Source organism: Solea solea, chromosome 8 (genome assembly GCF_958295425.1).
Source record: "Solea solea chromosome 8, fSolSol10.1, whole genome shotgun sequence".
Lineage (NCBI taxonomy): Eukaryota > Metazoa > Chordata > Actinopteri > Pleuronectiformes > Soleidae > Solea > Solea solea.
In genome coordinates, this window is record NC_081141.1 from 830,646 (window position 1) to 850,746 (window position 20,101).

A 20,101-nucleotide genomic window follows, 5' to 3' on the forward strand; every position below is an offset into this window, starting at 1 on the left:
AACTGCGTCCATTTTCTGGATGTGTTCCACATGAGAATTCATTTTGCTGAATGAAAAAAAAACCAAATCTAAAGTGGTCTAAGGGTTTTGAACAGTACAAAGTATGTAAAACCTTTGCCAAAATCAAATATGTGAAATGAATGAAGAGTTGAAGGCCCTGACATGATCCACACCCATACCTTATATATATATATATATATATATATATTCATTTCAGGGACTTAGCCTTAAAGTATCATAAAACAACACATTCTAGGTGTTGGGTTTAGTCCTTAGTGTTTACTTAGTTATCCTTAGTGTGGAAAGGGTATTAAGTGGGCGTGAGCTTGGACAAACCCACTCAGGACCCATATTGTCAGCCTGAATCTAAGCCATAAGGGGACACTGCTATTGACTTCAGAAGCTAATGATAGCAACAGTCAGTCAAGCTGTTGTTTAACTGTCAAGAAATCAATTTTTCCCACATAATGAATATCTTTTGTCGCAGCAGTGTGAGGAAAACAAGGAATAACATGGAAGAATCAGAGGTTTCGCTCTTTGACGTCTGACCTGAGGTTGTACTGCCCTCCTGTGGACAAAAAGAAAAGGAGAATTTGAAAGTTTAGATATCTGTCCCTTAGATTCATACAGTGTTTCTGATCTGATTTGTTCTTTCATTATTTCTTTCTGCATTTTTTCCTTTTTTTTTAAAAAAAAATTGAATCCTGTTATTAATTTTTTATCTATACAATATTAGATTGTAAGATGTTACAGAGATTCCATTCCTGCTTTGTGTCACGTCACAGCACACAGGATTTTTTGGATTTACCCAGGTGATGCAGCTGCAGCAGCAGCAGCACCACCTGTGTCCCCACCTGTGTCCCCACACGCTTAAAACACTGACTCTATCTAAGGCCTTGAGTAGTTTACAAACTTGTTTCCAGGCAAAACAGTTTTTAAACCTTTTGGTAAGTGGTTAGAATCCATTTTTCTTGCCAGCAGACAAAATGTCTGTGAGTCTGGGTCTCGGTGAAGTCAGCTGACGGAATAACGACGACAGTTGCACAACAGCGTCAGATTTGAACTGAATACAAAAGACATTTTTAATCATAAAAAACACCCACACATGGAACCACAATTAAAAATACAGAGAGTGAAAAACAAGGAGAATCTGTAAAGAACCGTTCTCTTATAACCAGCATGGATCCCATCACATCGCCATCCTCAGCTCACAGGTGAAAGGAACAATATGAAAGATCTAAACCGTAAATCGCAAACAAAACTGCAACTTTGATGCAAACCCTCTCCGTTCATGACAGGAAAACAATGGGATGTCACTGAACGTAACAAGGACTTACTTTACAATGATAGCTTTTACACATTTGGTCACCAAAATTACCCAAATCACTTAGCACCAGTGGTAAGTTTCTCATGCAGATAACATTTGCTTTTCAGATACCTGTCAATCACATGTTTGTCTCTGTTACGATGAAGGCAGCAACATTTCCTACTGACAAACACGGGTGCAACACTGAAGCACACACATGTCAGAATCACAGGGTCAGAACAATGTCAGTGGGCTGTCTGGATCACTTCTATCCCTGAGTGTGAGCTCCTGGTGACCGATGGGAGTCCACATGAACCACGAGTCATCCTCACGACGACAGAAAAGTGAAATGTGGCCATTAATGCTGAGCAAATGTCCATCCCATACCAACACAAAGCATCGACACACAACACCAGCCAAAGTACAACAAAAGTGGAGTGAGATTGTTTCGTTTTGGCACTGTGAACTTTGTGGAACCGGATTTGTCACAGCTGATAACGCACGTTTACCAGAAAATGTCAAGTTTAACGCTTTGGGAAACACACGCGTCACATGGGTGCTGAGCATAAAGTACATGTAGTGTAGAAACTAGAAACTGAGCAAACTCATTTGATTCGCTCACATCTTAAATGACGACGCGGAGTGATGAGGACCAACTGGATCCGTTATCTAGACTACATTTACAGCAATGAAAAGGTACAGTAGGCGGGACTACTTTAATGCGGTGGGGTATTTCTGATCAATAATTCCATAAAAACCTTTCCGTGTAAAGAAAAGCAACACTTGTAAAAGAGATATCGGGAGAAATAATCCTGAACAAGACGTAGTGAATAACTGTTCACCATGGCAACCATGGTGGAAAATTACTTTTAGTGGAAGAACACACCAGTGTGTGTGTGTGTGTGTAGTGTCAACTTTGTTTGGTTAAGAAATGCAAGGGAACGGGCATGTGTGCTGTTTTACTAGTAAAAACTAAAAAGTGCTGTTTGTGATCCTGCCTGCCGACATGAGTGAAATGATTATTGCTCTCCCTAAATGACAATGAAGCAAACAACGTCAAAGTGTACGATGTAAAAGCTGCCCTGTAATAAACGCCATTAAAGAACTGTGAAAACAGTTGAATCACTGAGCTGCCTTCCATTTGAGGATGAAAGGCAAAACAGTCGTCAGAAGATACAGTAAAAACAGAGAAACGCGTGTGTGTGTGTGTGTGTGTGGGTTTTTTTCCAACAATTCGTTCACACACAAGGAAACAAGACCTTGTTGCAAGTCCCAACTCTTCTTCCTTTCATCCCGACTCTGTCGCACTTCAGTGAGGCACACAGTTCAGTGTTCCCATCAAAAAAGGCCAAAACAGCACAGAGTCACGTGTTCATGGAAACAAACACATTGGTATACATGAAGACGCCATGAACACTCGGAGTACCTGTGTCAGGGAAACCTCTGGTTCTGCACGTCTGGATCGATGGCCAATCAAACAGCACCGTGTAATAAAAGGATTTAGTGAAGTTGCATATAACAACCATCTGAATCATCTAGAGTGAATAGCTAGGTTTTTACTTAAATAGACAGTCAATTCTAATCAGAATTTGGGGTCACCAAAGAAGGAAAGGACTTATTTATGACTTTGATGTCATAAATAAAGAGTGCTGTCGCTGCAGTGATATTTGCGTTTGTTTTCTGCACCGACATGGTGGCACAAACATAACAGACTCATGATGATTATTAATAAATAAATACATCATTCTGAAATACTGTATTTCATTTCATCAAGCCCTTCATCCTACACACTGGATCTTAAAGGCAACATGCACCAAAATGAGTTGTGCTCCTCTCGGACATTGGCCATCAAACCAAAGGCCAGGTACAAAGTTCTCATGTATACCAATGTATGTGCTTGATCATGTGACGTACTGTTTGTGCCTGTTTCCTCACATGTTCACTCCAGACTGAATAAAAAAGGCCACAAAACAGGCCTGAGAAGGTCCAGTAAGAGACGCGGCTCAGTCTAGTGAAATAATATCTGAAATGCCACTGTCAGCTCCTCCTCCAGCTCCGCCCCCTGCTCCTGTGATGACCCGGGTTTCGTGGAGGGAGCTGGTGGCGTGTGCGCTGGTCTCGTAGTGGCTGCTGGAGGAGACCAGAGCGGAGCTGGTGCTGGCTGCACTCTGCATGCTGCTCGTCAGGTTGTCGAGGAACATCTGAGGCCGGTAATGCTGAGCAAGAAAAACAAGGGGATCGGGATCAACACGGCGTCACATTCACGATCAGAGGAACTGGACAAACAACTCACTGAAGAATCCAGGAGTAAAAAAAAAAATTCTAAGAATATATTTGCTGCCTTATCTTCTTATCTGTGTTAGACAGACTTTCTGAACTTTGTAAACCTCTCCTGCACCAAAGTCTACAGAGACAATCAGAGACGTTATATTACAGCACACATATGTTACTAATCTCCCTCAAAATCCTCAAATGTGTTATTTTGTGACTTTGGTGTTCAGATTGACCATTTTCCTGTGTCCCTGTGAACTAAAATTTTTCCTTTTCTCTGTGGACTTTGGTGTGAGAGAGTTAGCAGTTTAAAAAAATCAGTTTCCTGTCAGAAAAGGCTGACTAACATGGATATAAAGACGTGAACACATTCTTAAGATAACATGCAGAAAGAACCAGCTGAACCTTTTGTTCAGTGAGAGGTACAATCACAGGGCAGTCAGCTCTGACTTAGTGTTAATAACTTAAACAGTAACACTTCAAAAAAACAGGGCTAATCCCATCAGTGTTTTAACAGGACTCTATGAAGACTCTATGAAGAGTCTATGAAGAGTCTATGAAGAGTCTATGAAGAGTCTATGAAGCTCTATGAAGACTCTATGAGACTCTATGAAGACTCTATGAAGAGTCTATGAAGAGTCTATGAAGCTATATGAAGCTCTATGAAGAGTCTATGAAGAGTCTATGAAGCTCTATGAAGCTCTATGAAGCCTCTATAAAGCTCTATGAAGCTATATGAAGAGTCTATGAAGAGTCTATGAAGCTCTATGAAGCCTCTATAAAGCTCTATGAAGCTCTATGAAGAGTCTATGAAGCTCTATGAAGACTCTATGAAGAGTCTATGAAGCTCTATGAAGACTCTATGAAGCTCTATGAAGACTCTATAAAGACTCTATGAAGCTCTATGAAGACTCTATGAAGACTCTATGAAGACTCTATGAAGCTCTATGAAGACGCTATGAAGCTCTATGAAGACTCTATGAAGACTCTATGAAGCTCTATGAAGGCTCTATGAAGACTCTATGAAGACTTATGAAGCTCTATGAAGCCTCTATGAGGCTCTATGAAGACTCTATGAAGCTCTATGAAGACTCTATGAAGGCTCTATGAAGACTCTATGAAGCTCTATGAAGACTCTATGAAGACTAGACCTAAACAAAGTCCACAAAGGATATGAAAACATTTGTATTCTGCTATTTCACACTGTGAATTCTCCTGGTTTGCAGTGATATGACAGCTTTTAACACACATACCTGAGAATCTGCTTGAATTAAAGTAAACAAATCCAGACCTAAAAGTAAGAAACAGAACATAATTATTAACAAGGAGGAGGACTCCGGTATGTAAGCGACAATGTCTCCAGTCGTAATGTTGAGCTGACTGACTCTGCATTTCTGTGGGGATGTTGGCCAGAGTGGACGCATGGAAGGGGACTGCATAGTCAGCGAGCGTGGAGGTCAGATACGTCGGGTCCAGGGACTGGACATTTGGCATGCGCACAGTGGGTTGGTAGGTCAACACTCTGAGATGAAACAAACAAAAACAAAACTGCTTTAGATTGAAACATTAGAAAGTGTCCAGTGTTGTCAAATGTTTATGGCTCTGAAAACAACACAGAGGGCCTCGCTCACCCCTTTGCATGCATATCCTCATTCTTGGAAATGTATATGCAACGTTTCTTCAGTGGAGGGTCTGAGTCCTCTTCATCAGAGGAGGAAGAGGAGCTTTCCAGCGTGAGGTCAATGACATCAGCCTTCTTGGTGGAGCTGGGCTCAGTAGATTGAGGAACCACTGATGGCTGGCGCACAGGAGCTGAGGTCAGAGACGTCAGTAAGGTCAATGGAAAGTCTTAAAGGGCCACTTCACTCAAGTATTTCACTAAATCCCAGAGATAAATGTGTTATTTGATCATCAGACAGTGGATCTGAGACACAAGTCTCACTCACACAACAACAGAGGAAGTGGGGATTGAAAAACATAATATAAAACTGACAAAAATTAAAATAAAAGCCCTACACTGTGTTTCTGTCAATTATAACCAGTAAAAAAATTTGAAAAATTAAATAAATTAAATAAATAAATAAATAAATAAACAAACATGGCTAAAAACTAATTCCACAAATAATGTTTGTAAGCAGGATCAATTGACACTGTATCAAGTATCAACACGTGTCATGACCACGTACTGACCCTCAATCTTTGGAATGGACTGAGAAGGGACCTTGACCGCCTCTTTCTTTGGTCTCATGGGACACCAAGTTCCATCCTCCTGAAACTTGATCTCATCCACATCTGAGCAGTCATTCAGTATTTCCAAGAATAAACTGGGAAAAGAAACATTTAACAATAAGTGCTTTGATTTTTCAGCCTTTTAAATGTCAATACTTTCTTAAGTGTTCCATATAACAAAGAAATGATTAAAACCAAATCATTTCGGTTTTTGGAATAGACAAGACATTTTAGAACATTTTATGGACCAAACAACTAATCGATTAATGGAGAAAATAATCAACAGATTACTCGATGAGCAAAATAATAGTTTGTTGAGGCCCCAGAGACGAGTGAACGTGGGTTGTCTGCTTCTGATCCATGAACTCGCCTGTAGCACCACTGACTTAAGACACAGTTATGATTTTATTCGATTTCCACTTCAATTAAAAATCAATTCAGTTATTTTTCAGTGAGACTCACCATCCTACATGAACACTAGATTCTTGGGGGAAATAAAAGCTTTTATCAACACATTTCTGTCTTTGTTGATATCTAATAAAGGACAGTAAAACTTTCTTAACCATATGTCGGACTATGTCTGACTGTGATGGGAAGCTGCAGGCATGTGTCTGTGAGCAGGAGATACATGGATATTATATCTTTATCGTGACATGAGACAATACCATCCACTATCAAGTGCAGCAGCCTTTAAAACTAGTCATCACAGATACCCTTATCTGTGATGACTAGTTTTAAAGGCTGCTGCATTGATAATTAACACATGTATTATATTGAACTCTAGATATTGTAAAATAATCTTGTTATTGCAGAATTTGACCTTGTTTATAGTTGATTTAATTGCTTCTAACGTACGTATCCTTTATTTAACATTAAAAAGCCAAAGAAATAAACCAGGTATTATCTGAAATCAAAGGTAATAAGTGTATTTTAAAAACTCATATATCGGGATATAGCCTAAAAATATGCAGGTATTATATTTGAAATATAAGATTTGAAATATTTAGTGGGAACATGACAACAGATAAACTGGGAAAAGTCATGTTTACTGTGAACTGACCCATCAATGATGAGACTCTCGTAGGCAGCTTTCTTGTCACAAACAGGACAGATCCAGGTGGGTTTCTTCTCGTTCATCTGAAGGTAGAGGGCAGCATCGAAACACTGCAGGTGAGAGCACGTCACCGCCCGACACGGCACCGTCAGCCGCATCTTACCCAGCTGCACGAGAACACACACACACACACACACACACACACACACACACACACACACACACACACACACACACACACACACACACACACACACACACACACACACACACACACACACACACACAGGTCAGTCAAGACAAATCAGAAATATCATAATTATCACTTGAACAAATATGAACCAACCATCGTAAATCATTACTCCCTTAGACAAAATTAATTATGTGTGAAATATGGAGGAGCACGGGGTTTTCTTTTTCCTGGTTTCCTCAGAAATATGTTTTTAATGAATATAAGATCCATCCATCTTCTATCGCAGGGGGTGCTGTGCCAATCTCAGCTGGCATAGGGTGATAGGCGGGGTCACATCTTGGACAGATCGCCAGTCCATCGCAGGGACACACATAGAGACAAACAACCATTCACTCTCACATTCACACCTATTGGAGTGTCCAATTTACTTAATCCCAATACAGTACTGCATATTTATGGACTATGGGAGGAAACCCGAGAACCCGGAGAGAACCCACAGTAAGCACACACGGGGAGAACCTTCCAAAAGGTAAAGATAGTCAGAATTTGTGTAAATGCAGATGATTCACTTACCGGACACATAAGTGAGACTCGAAGGCTTGTTGTAGCAATCTCACTGTCTGGATCTGCTGTCAGCTTCTCTTTAACTGGAACACAGAGGAGGAGGATACTAGATATTTGTGTATAATAAGCATTAAAGTTGTGGTGTGTAACTGCCTGTGTTCATCAATAACAGCAATGTTTTGTTTACATCACAACTGATGGAGAGAAGGTGGAGACTACGCCAGTAAAGTGAGATGGCAGCGACTTTTGGGTAAAGAAATTGACCCCAATTCTCTGAAACATGAGTGGAAGGCTGAAAGAGAAGATTTGGAATATAAGTGTCGTCCCTTCAGAAAGCTCTGCAGGCTCACGCGAGGCGTGGACCATAGCAACAAGATCGGTGTTTGGCGACAGAAGTTGCTTTAATTTACTCACCAATGTTTCGTAAATCTTAATCACTAACGTTATCTTAAACTTTCCTCTGAATGACAACTGACTGGAAGTAAAGGAGCCAGCTTATATTTTAGCAGTGACAGTAAGTAACATTACATGCATATAGTAAATAACTTCCACTGATTTCTGTTCCCTGAATACTCAGAGAATCAAAGAATCCTTGCAGCTCCTGTGAAAAGCTCTTCTCAGGTGTAACAATCTGGTTGCTGCTGTTTGAGAAAACTGCATTTTAGCGTTTCAAGGGTGAAGGACTATGTAATTACTTAATGCTCTGGAGTGGTCTGGGTTTCTGATGCCCTTCATCCTCAGCCTCTGAAGCAGCAGTGGTGATGTCAGTTGTCTCACCAGGTACACAGACATAGAGTAAGTCTGAAAAACAATAGATGGCTCGCTGTCATGATGGTGTCAAGGACAGGGAAAGGAAGAAGACAAAACAAAAACAGCTGAGAGGAGTTCTCACTTTTCCAATTTCAGGTGCCCATGTCACTGAAATCTGATTGGGTACTGCAGAGGAGAGTCGGACGAGCGACGTGATATTCAGCGGTCTTCCTGGTCTCTTCTGTTCCACGCCATTTTTTGGCGGAGGTGCGAAACCCTAGAGGGGGAAAAATACATTGTTGGAATGTTTACAGTTGAAAGAATGAACTGGCATTTTTTAGTTGGAAATGGCGACGAAAACAAAAGACTTACAGGCAAAGGAAAAAGTTTCCCATTGACCTTTATACACAGACTGTTGGGATAATTATCTTCTTGAGGGCAACTTGTCTCTGACAAACAAAACCTGCAAACACAAACACACGTGTATCAACAAAGCAGGCAAACATAATGCTGGTGTTTCTAACTTTAGCATTGGTTAGCATTTTACAAATGAATAATCGTGATAACTAATCGTAATAACTTCCATTACTATTCGTCCATAACTGAGAAGCTGTGTCGTATTGACAGATAAATAACAGATATACATTAAAATGACAACACCAAGATGAGATATCATAATGATTTACACATACACATCAGTTTATATGGTTGATGTCTTTTAATTAAACGCTTATTTAATCAGGAATAAAATCTCAAATAAAAATCTTTCTGCAAGACTGACAGGACCACATACAGGTTAGACACGGATAAGACAAATTCATACAGCATACTCTAACACGATGTAGAAATGAACAAATATACATAAAACTCTACTTCAAATATGCAAAGTCATCTACAGCCAGATGTTACTGCAGGGATTTTGCCTAAATGCCTGTATTTATTTCCCTTTGAATAATTTTACTATTAAATATTTGATTCAGATGCAGTCTGTGAACTATGAAAATATGAAAATGAAATAAATATAGCCCGATACAGTATATCATGATCATTTGAATGGGTTAATATAAATTTAGGTTAATTTTGCAAGGCCCACGTTTGATAAGTGCTGCCAAGTCACAAAAAGACATTTACAATCAGGTGAGTCTTGACTATTCTCACCTCAGCTGAATTTGAACCATGTAATCCCTTCTGCCACCTGGTAGAAAGTCCCTGTCAACAAAAAGAAATAAAGAGATGCCATTTCATTATCAATATATCATGTACATGACGTACACAGGTGTTTCCCAGTTAGTGTTGAATAACTGTGCCACAGTGCAAACAATCAGTCATACCTGGATATGCATACTTCCCGAACTTGCTGGGGTGTCAAGGCAAAGATGAAATATTTTTCTTGATGATACCTCTGTGCAGTACTCGCTCCTGAAAAATGCAAGTGATGACTGTTAGTTATGAAAGAAAAGATACTGGATTACAGTTAGGTTCAAAGCACACATTATACACTATACACTTTTTATTCATTTTCAGTCTTCCTGGATTCTGCCACCACGAAGGCAGGTGTTCAAAATTCCTTCACTGAAGATAAAACAGTTAAGAAAACATGTATTACTGTTATGATGACAGATGATTCACAATTAGATGGGTTTAAGCCTCACTGGCACTGTGAACGGAACTATTAACACTCAAGGTCAACATATTACATACTAGACAGGAGTGTCTTAAAGAAAATCCATGCCATCAAAATGGTTTATATTTACAGAGCCAGTCATGTGACTTGGCTGAGTAAAGGTGTCAGCTGGTTTCCAGGTGTCTGCTTACACAGGCGGGTGAGATGCGAATTCTGTGTACCACGTCTTACTTGTCATTGAAGCAAACACTATGCGTCTCACACAAGTAAACCACGAGTGATTCCCAGCTAAATCTATACTGCACGTCACAAATACAACAGCTTCTGTAGCTTTTCTGTTCCTTGAATGATTTCAGTTTCTTAACAAGTCTTTTATTGTGAAAGGAAATTCAGCTTCAGGGGCATAAAAGTATATTATTTATGGGAAAGCATATGTAAAACTGCAGCAGCTCTGTGACAGGTATCCTGCAGACATGAAGTTGACATGTTCCCCGAGTGAACAACAGCAGTGCATGAGATGCAGCACATTAGTAAAGCCGCCAGCACACACTTCACATGGACCCAGTCTGGCCTAGGCCTCAGTGAGCCAGACCTTCATCAATCTGTGTTTCCCAGAAGTGTTAAAGATTTCTTATCAGCCACTGTCAACCAAACAACTGACTAATATATTTGCAAAAGGTGTGTGTGTGTGTGTGTGTGTGTGTGTGTGTGTGTGTGTGTGTGTGTGTGTGTGTGTGTGTGTGGGGACATGTCTGTTTAGGTTTAATTCAATCATATTCTTGGGAAAATCCTCATAAAGGGTTATGGTTAGAATTGGCTTTAGCTCAGGGTGAGCTTAAAGGTTAGGGTTAGGCATTTAGTTGTGATGGTTAGGGTAAGAGGTTATGGTGTCCTCACAAAGAATGTAGAACAAGAATGTGTGCAAGCAAGTAGGGCTGGGGCGATATTGGCAAAAAAATAATATGTGGATATTTTTTTTATTTTGATGTATCAAGATATTTAGCCGATATCCTTTCAACATTTGCTTTGATGAGTTATAACTCATTAATTGTTGCTTACAGATTATATCAATGGACACGATATTAAAGGAAACGACTTTTATTTATGGTCTTAAAATTGAAGCTTTAAAAAGTATGGAAAGTTTTAAACAAAAGTTAGTATATTTTTAACAAAATAGAAAATAATACTATTACTATACTGTATATACCTGTCCTATAAGCTTTTATTGAGACGTATGTTTTCTCTGTGCAGCTGCCCTGAGTGGCAGGGAAAGTGCTACCATCTACTAGTGGTCATGTGACACTGAATCCTGCTGCTCCGTGCTCAGGACTTCTGCTGCAGACATTCAGTGAATGTGTGCAGTTTATGTGCATGTTTCATCAGCTTTGGCAAAGTCATTTACATACTCGATATTGTCAATTTGCACATCGTTAAAACTCAAATGACGACATTATCACAGCGATATATATCGCCCAACTCCCCGAGTAAGACAGATACAAAAACGCCTAACTGACTGACTTGACATATTTAAGTATTTATTGGGCTGAATTCTTGTGGAAGAAAAACATTATTTAAGCAAAATAAAGGGCGAAAATCCACAAATAAGACAATAAACTCAAGCAAAGGCAACTCACATAACTTTAGTTGTTACATACACTGTTTGGTCTTAGTGAACATAAACAATGTAACAATATTTGTATGCTGCGTCACTTATCTGAAAACACACTCTATGAAGCAACACTATCAGAACTGATGTTTGTGTTTTAGCACTAAAGCTTTAAAGCTATATGCAAGTTATTAAATCTCTCATTACAAAGTAATTGCTATTTTGTGATATTAACAACATTTGAGGTTAAATGTTAAAAAGACTTAAGATGTTTTATATTTAGGTAATAGATGAAATACTTGATGATTTAGGAATAAAAGACTTGAGATATAATATTTGTAACAGCATTTAACAAAGTCAAGACATGGTGGCAGAACCTATATGTGTTCTCTAAACTAACACAGACTTAAGATTTTTTATATTTAGGTAATAGATGAAATACTTGATGATTTATGAATAAAAGACTTGAGATATAATATTTGTAACAGCATTTAACAAACTATAACAGAACCTATATGTGTTCTCTAAACCAACACAGAAACAAAACAGCACAGACCTAAACTCGAAGGCTTGATCAAGATGTCCAGCACATCATAGAAGGGCAGGGATTTCATCTGCACATCAGGGTGGACGGGGGGGATGACAGGGGCTGGCTGCTGGAGGTTCATGCTGGTTTTGATGTCGTGCCACGCAGTTGTCATCGGGCTGACGTGTGTTTCACAGAATGAAACCCTGTTAAGAAAGATGTCAGTGTTCAGCAAAGTGTACCACAGCAAAGAGACAGCAAAGAGACAGCCAAGGCAGGGGGAAAAGGGTCAGGTGGTGACACTATGATCCTGGAATAACAGTGGAAAGAGTTTTGGTTTTTAGCACATCACATACTTCTTCTGTTCAGAATTTGCAGGAGAATCTCAAATTTACAATCACCTTTGTTTTGCAAAAAAAAAGAAAAACAACGGGGCCTACCAAAAACACAAACTGAGCATTAGGGCTGAGCAATATGACCATAAAAATTTAATCTCAGATTTTCAAACTCAGTTTAATAATTTGTATCAAATTTTTAAAAATAAAAGTACAAATGACAAAGAAATGAAGCAAAACAAGCTTTGTTTTATTTCCCCTGTGGGATTTGGACAACATTATGCAACAAAATAAAAAAGACTACAGAACTTCTCTATTTCCAGGCTAAAACATGCATAAAGATTAAAGCTGTGCACTTAATCATACACCTTAGGGGAAAGTGAACAGGAGCATGAAAAGTCACCTCCATAAAACACACAGTCTTTACCCAGGCCATCAGAAAGCCTATTGTTATTGTGTAGAACACAAGAAGATAATGCAGTGTATATTAAAAGCTTGCTATAGAAAAACAACTAAAAAAACATGATAATAGAAAAACTGAGATTAAACAAATAATAAAGAAACAGATGAATAAATAATTCATGGTAAATGCACATTACGGAATAGAACAAACGTTTTTATCTGCAATTCTTAAACTTACAACCTGGAATCACTTCTCTGTTGTGGTATGTGTGGTATGCCTCATACTTAACAGTGAGTGTATTTATATTTCTTAAAAACATAAGTATTATTTGCCTTATACATCTGAGACAAAAACTTTTAACATGATTATATTTCCTCGCATTACCTTGTATTTTAGTAACATAAGCTGCCATAGGGCAGTAAACATTGTCTGTGTCTTATGTGACTGTTGACCATGTTCACACACACAGTGAAACCTTTGTATTTCTGTTTAGTTGTCGCGTCTAACGAAACCTTTAGTTATCACATATTTCTTCCCATCTATTAGCATCAGAGCTAACTCTCGAAACGTAAACGGTGTGACGTTAAAATGCACCTTCCTGTCGATAGCACACTGGCCGGAACCTTCTTTTCCGCTTATTCTATTCGCTACATGTTATTAGTAGTTGGTGTATTTTCAATAAAAGTAAATTATCAACAGTGTTTTTCTTCGCTTACCCAAATATCTTCATTCTGCGCCATCTTGTTGTTCCCCGGTAATCCCGCCCAGCTTGTCTACTTCCAGGTGACGCCACAGCTGCTGTTAGTAAACTTCCTGTAACTTGGGTTTTTCAAAATAAAACAATAAAAACGTAGAGCATGTGTAAGCATAGGGAAATATGACGAATAACATACTGTAAAATACAGCTATACAATATTAGCACTGTCCTGTTAAAGATGAACTAGTTTTAAAGAAACAATGCCTTTGTTGTCTACAGATGTAGAACTGGTGTGGGACTCATTACCGTCCTATAACCTTATTATATGATATTACATGATAAATTGATACGGTTATAACATAACCTTGTCAGGACCAGTAGTCCTCATGAAGACCAAATCCTGGTCCTAATGAGGCAGAAACTCATTTCTGCCACGATTAGGCATGTGCAGCCTTTTGTTAGGGTCGCAGTCACCTGTGCTACCAGGCATTCATGGAGTGAAGTAATAGAACACACTGACCCCTTCCACTTTGTCATCTGTGGTCTGGGGCCAATAAATCATTGTTCACTGCACATGTCAGGTCAGACGACATGTCGGGCAAATGGAGGTAAAGTGGGGGAAAAGTCAACCTGGGAAATCAGACACACGCTGAGTGAAGGCCGAGGTCGAGGTCGTTGCCGTCCGCAGGTGTTTGTTTGCAGCTGTCAAACAGTCGGCGCCGGAAAAACAAGAATGGAGCTAATAAAGTTTTAACAGCAATACAGTTTGCCTCCATTTTGTGGCTTTTGTGGAAATTGTTATACAGTTCAAACAGACTCGGTGCTTTTAAACAAAGGGTTTATTGGTTTATTTGATAATATCTTTGGAATATCACAAGATAAAAAGAGGGAGGTCTCAGATCCCGATCCAGCAAGATCTGGTTTAAATTAAAGGGACAGTTCAGGTTTATAGTGTGGTAGTATGATGTAGTGACACAGGAGTTTTAGAATTGTGTTATTCTGTGACGTCACTGTTTGAAATCAAACACCGAACTCACCACAGGAACTGGATCGTGGATCATGGTTTAAAGAAACCAATATTACCATGGTTACAGCTGTTGACCTCTGACCTCTGACACTCACTGTATCAGTGTCACACGAGGAGGAGGTCACTTTAGAATCATCTTTGATTTCACAAACGTTTGGTGATATTTGGGATTTTTAAAAGAGTTGATGAGATGCAGGAAATTGTTTGCGTGAGAGTTGGTTTGGAAAATCCTGTCATCTGTGATCCCAACTCAGTCGTGTCCAGTTAACCTAATCCCCAAGAACTGCACATGGGGAGAACATACAGTATAAACAGGGATTCAAACAGGGATTCAAACTGGTGATCTTCTTGCTATGAGGCAACAATGCTTGCCACTGCGTCACTGTGTGGACACACGGGAAGATTCAAGAACATTCAAAGGCAATTAAAAGCAATGTAGAGAAGAAAGTTGAAAAATGCACTTTGTAAGAACTTGAGTTGAAAGAGCAGAAGAAATGAGGTGAAGAGATTCAAAGTTATCTCTGTAAACATTTAAGATCAATCTGTTGTTAGGTCGAACTTGGCTTTAGCCTGATCCCAGTTATAACCCTAAACTTTGATCCAAGTCTGAATCCTACAGCTGCGTCGAAGAAATGAAGCAGGATCGGCCAAAATGCCCTTAATTTGATCAACAACAACAACAACAACAACAACAACAACAGCAGCAGCAGAAGCAGCATCTCGCTCCAGCTCTAATAGGTCCTCACACAGACAGACAGAAGTAAGAAGTTACACACACACACCTACACTGAGCTTTATTAAGTGCACCATGGTCCTGAGTGGCAGTAGATGGCCAGATCCCAATTATAGTTGGAATGAAGCAGCAGCAGCTGTTGCTCTCGGGGAGTGCGGTGGGAGGCTTGTTAGGTGTTTGGCTGCTGGAGGAACTTCCTCTTCCTCTGGGGAGTTTTCCTCTCACATGTGTCTGTGAGCCTTGTTACGCTGTCAGCCTCAGTCCTCCACACAGCTCTGATAAACACAACGGTTCATAGGCTGAGTAAGAACGAGTTAGACCGCGGCAATGAAACTTGGCCTATATTAAATTCAACCTTCCTTGATACTAACTACATTGTAGTTCCATTCAGATTAACCTGCATTTAATAGCTAATTGAGCACTAGAGATATTTGTGAATATGGACAAAGTGGTGACCAAACATCTGCAGAAAAGGACATGCTATGACATATGCATTAGTATGTTGTCAGGACTGAGAAACCCTGGAATAATGCATCAGGAAGCACTTGTGACCACACCCAGCACCGCTGCTGGACTTACAGCATCTGACCAGAGGAGGTCAGTGACACACTTCTGCTCATCTCCATCACCAGTGATCACAGTGAGCCTGTTCAAAGTGAATTAGGTCTTGACAGTGGACAGGCTGAAGACGACTGTTGGACTCTGCCTGTGTCTCTGGTTGTGCTGTGGTCTAGCAGCAGGCAGTGACCATGACTGGGTTCTGTCTCTCTTTATTTGTCAGGCAAAGCAGACAAACAGCTGTGTTTGTGAGGCTGTCAACACATGAGCTGCTGCAGACGCACTCATCATCAGCCAGGCTGCTCACAAAGAGACAACCTTTGTGTGTTTTTAACATATTTGCATATTAAAAGTTCCACATGCAGTGGATACACACTGGCAGGTGCACGTACGCAGGTCTGTGCAGCTATTCTTCTTCAGACTCTACATCAACAACCAAAACAAAGCATTATCCTTAATGTTAACCACTTCATTCCTAACTCTAAACTTAAGTACAATTCAAATCTTAGTCCTAAACTTAAACACTTCCTAAGAAATGAGGAAAAACACATCTACGTAACCTTACCCAGAGGTAGTTAAAGCCTAAAACTGCTAATCTAACCACAGTCCACATGTTACCTCTAACCATGACCAGTTCCTCAGAAACCTCCAAAAAGCTGCATCGTGCACTGGAGGCCGTACAGGGTTTTTAAAACCTGTCCAGAGTAAATGCAGCCGTGTGGCGGCTGTGCCCAGACCTGCTCAGTAATCCATCCCGGCTTCTTTCACATTTGTTTCACCTAAGTATTTTTAAAATGCCTTTTTTCCTTTTCTTTTTCTCACTTACCCAAATTTCATTATTTCATTCTTTTTTTAAAGTCATTTACTCTCTGAAAAGTGAGCAGCTCAGCGAGTGCAGCTGCTGAGTCTGTGCAGAGCATTAAGCAGGTAAAATGGGATAAAGATTGGTTAATTAAGGCTGAGAATCCTCTTGTAATTAGGAGCAGCAAAGATTAGTGGCCATCGACGGAGTGACAAGGATTTGCACGTAATAGACTTATTATTGGGGCCGGCTGAATGTTACTTTATACTTCTGAATAAACAAAAACAAATTAGGAGGAGTCGTCCGATAATGGGTTATCTTGTCAACAGGCTGACAGAAATCCATGGCCCTATAACACAGTGTTCATTTTATGCACCACTGACAAGCGCAGTGCTAATCAATAACACTACTATAAAATAAGGTGAAGCATCAATCTGCGCTGAAGGTGTACAACTGGACCTCAAATGTCAGCGGCGGCTTTTTGTCTCTTTTTTCTGACTAATTTACTAGTTACTGCAAATGTAATCAACGTGTGTGTGTGTGTGTGTATTACTCATGTTGTGGGGACCTGCATCTGTTCACACACTCACATTATTTTCTTTCTCATCGGAACAAAAATCAAAAATCAAGTCCCTTTAATGTAAATGATTAAGACATGTTGTACGGCCAGTGATGATGTTAGGTTAAGGTTAAGGTTAAGGTTAAGGTTAAAGTGAGGCCATTGGTAGTTATGGTTAAGGTTAGAGTTAGAGATGTCCTCTGAAGTCCTGGAAACCAGACTGGTGTGACTTCATTATCCACTGACGTCTCAGTTGAAAAGCACTTTCTTTCCTCGGACTGTCACTGGTCACCTTTTCACCTTTTTATTTACAGCTGAAACGATTCATCGATTCATCGATTATTTATCGATTACTAAATTAATTAACTATTTTGATAATTGATTAATCGGTTTTTTTCATGATTAAAACAAGATTTCCGATAGTTGAAGCTTCTTAAATGTGAATATTTTCTTCATTTCTTTGCTCTGATAACAAAGAAATCATTAGAAGTGAAACATTTTGGTTTGTGGACAAAACAAGACATTTGAGAACATCATCATTTACAGGTTTGACAAACAACGATCAACATTTTTGAAGGTTTTCTGATATTTTATGGACCAAACGATTCATCGAGAAAATAATCGACAGATGAAATGATTATGAAAATAATTGTAAGTTGCAGCTCTATTTTTATTTACAGACTTTACAGATCTACATACTTTTACAACATCACCTGAAACGTCTACCACTTTATCGTCACTGTAGTAAAAACTCACAGCTGATGCTCCTCCTCCTCCTCCTCCTCCTCCTCCTCCTCCTCCTCCTCCTCCTCCTCCCTCCCTTCCCTCTCCTGGTCATGTGCATCTCTTTGTTACTCATTATTACCAAATAAAGAAGAAGAAGAAGAGTTGGTGACATGTCACATGACACAGTTTTATATAACTACAAAAAACCATGAACATCATAAGTTATCATATATTTTTTAGGAAAATTACTTTTTGTGTCGGTGTTTAAATGTTTAACATTTGTGGTGTGCATATTCACTTTATCTATATATCTATCCATGTATCCCACAGTGATTCTGTGATTCTGTGGTTCTTAAATGATGAAGTTTTAAGCTGAAGACATGTTGTATAGTTAGGTTAAGGTTATGGGTGAGGCCAGTACTAGTTATAGTTAAGTAAGAGTAAAACTATTTAATGTCATCTGAAGTCATGGAAACACGACTGTGTGTGTGTGTTAGGGCTGAACGATATATCGTTATCGTATCGATATCTAGATATGAACATTCAAGATATTCATATCGCAAAAGCAACGATATAAACAATATAGATTTTCCCCCGCGCTCGCCCTCCATGTACATTTCTGGCACAATAAACTTCATTTTTACGATTGCCCTTGAATGCACCACTGCGGCCAGCCAACCACAAACCTTATTTCATGCTTGCTGTGGATCGACAGCTGAAGCTAACCAATGACAAACATAGGAGGGCGGGAGGGAGACGGACACTGAGACGCGCACACACACACACACACACACACGACATACACAACGGGAAAGAAAGTGACATGAGCGTGGAAGATAATGCGGCCGGTGGCGATTTTGGATTTAAAAAGGATGATGTCAACCAGAGCGAGGTGTTGTGCAGGTCGTGCTTGGCGAAAATTGCGACGAAGCGAGGTAGCACAACAAACATGTTTCACCACCTGAAACAACACCATCGCGTGCTGCACGAAGAGTGTATTACAATGAGAGAAACACCGGGGACTTCTCAGTCATCCCAAAAGAAGCCCAAGCAAAGTGTGTTTACTGATGCGTTCAGTAGCGTTACACCGTATGAGTCGACGTCCACCGGACATAAAAGCGTTACAGACGCTATAACATACCACATTGCAAAAGACATGGTACCCGTGTACACAGTCTCACAGTGAGTTCTCATCAATAAAACTGCACTTTCCATGTGGAAAGTTTCCACAGTCTTTTGTATTATAATGTTTTTATTTTTCTGAAAAATGCTTGGTTTTCACTGAACCCGTAGTCATATCGTATCATATCGATATCGAGATATCTGGCATGAATATCGAGATATGAAATTTTGTCCATATCGTTCAGCCCTAGTGTGTGTGTGTGTGTGTGTGTGTGTGTGTGTATCAGGCCACAATAACAGAATTCTTCCACATAATAAAGTGCCTATTGTGAGCGAGTGAATGCAGAGCTGATGCTGTGGAGAAGGTCTCGGCTGTTTTCTTAACAACAACAGTCTGACGAGAAGAAAGAAGGATACATTCTTTATTATTGTCACACTGTTTCAGCATAGTTTAAAAAGTTGGACTTAGTGAGTGGATATGTTGCTGGTTATGTCACATCGTCACATTTGTCACATCACTTTTCCTTTGTTTGCTGGCGAGCGTCTCGAGAGTTTTGTCCTAAATCAAACTTAAGTGACGGCTCTCACTCATATTTGGATCATCGGTTTTCCTCGGAACGTCATTTACAAAAGTGACAAAGAGCTGAAAGTAGTGATTTAAAAGAGCTGAAAGTAGTGATTTAAAAGAGCTGAAAGTAGTGATTGAGACCATGAACTCCTCTGGGAAATGTTTCCTGACATTATAAATCAGGTGAGAAGTAGATTTCATGGTTCCCTGTCCATGAGTTTAGCAGAGGTCCTTCAGAATAGTTCAGAAAAACCACTGACGTGATGTATAATTACAATTGATTAGCAAACATTTGCTTATTAGAAAGTGAGAAACTCTCCAGTCTATATTATTGACTCATTCAGATTTATAACCACAGACGTGATGGCTTATTAGAAACTGAGTGACACAAGTTAAACAATTATACCATAACTAACGACTATGCTGTAGAATCTGCTTATGTCCTCAT

At 39.6% G+C, this 20,101-nt stretch overlaps 1 protein-coding gene across 1 annotated transcript; it reads right to left on the minus strand.

The window, feature by feature from the left end:
• Positions 1–1,052: 1,052 nt before the first annotated feature.
• Positions 1,053–13,657, minus strand: pias2 (protein inhibitor of activated STAT, 2). Its single transcript, XM_058636876.1, has 14 exons — positions 13,578–13,657; positions 12,154–12,329; positions 9,699–9,786; positions 9,526–9,576; positions 8,740–8,830; positions 8,510–8,644; positions 8,313–8,418; positions 7,627–7,700; positions 6,867–7,027; positions 5,768–5,901; positions 5,209–5,389; positions 4,963–5,099; positions 4,831–4,868; positions 1,053–3,522 (listed from the first exon to the last, which is right to left on the minus strand). The coding sequence occupies exons 1-14, from the start codon at positions 13,589–13,591 to the stop codon at positions 3,310–3,312; spliced, it is 1,599 nt and encodes a 532-aa protein (XP_058492859.1). The 5' UTR covers positions 13,592–13,657; the 3' UTR covers positions 1,053–3,309.
• Between the last annotated feature and the right edge of the window lie 6,444 nt (positions 13,658–20,101).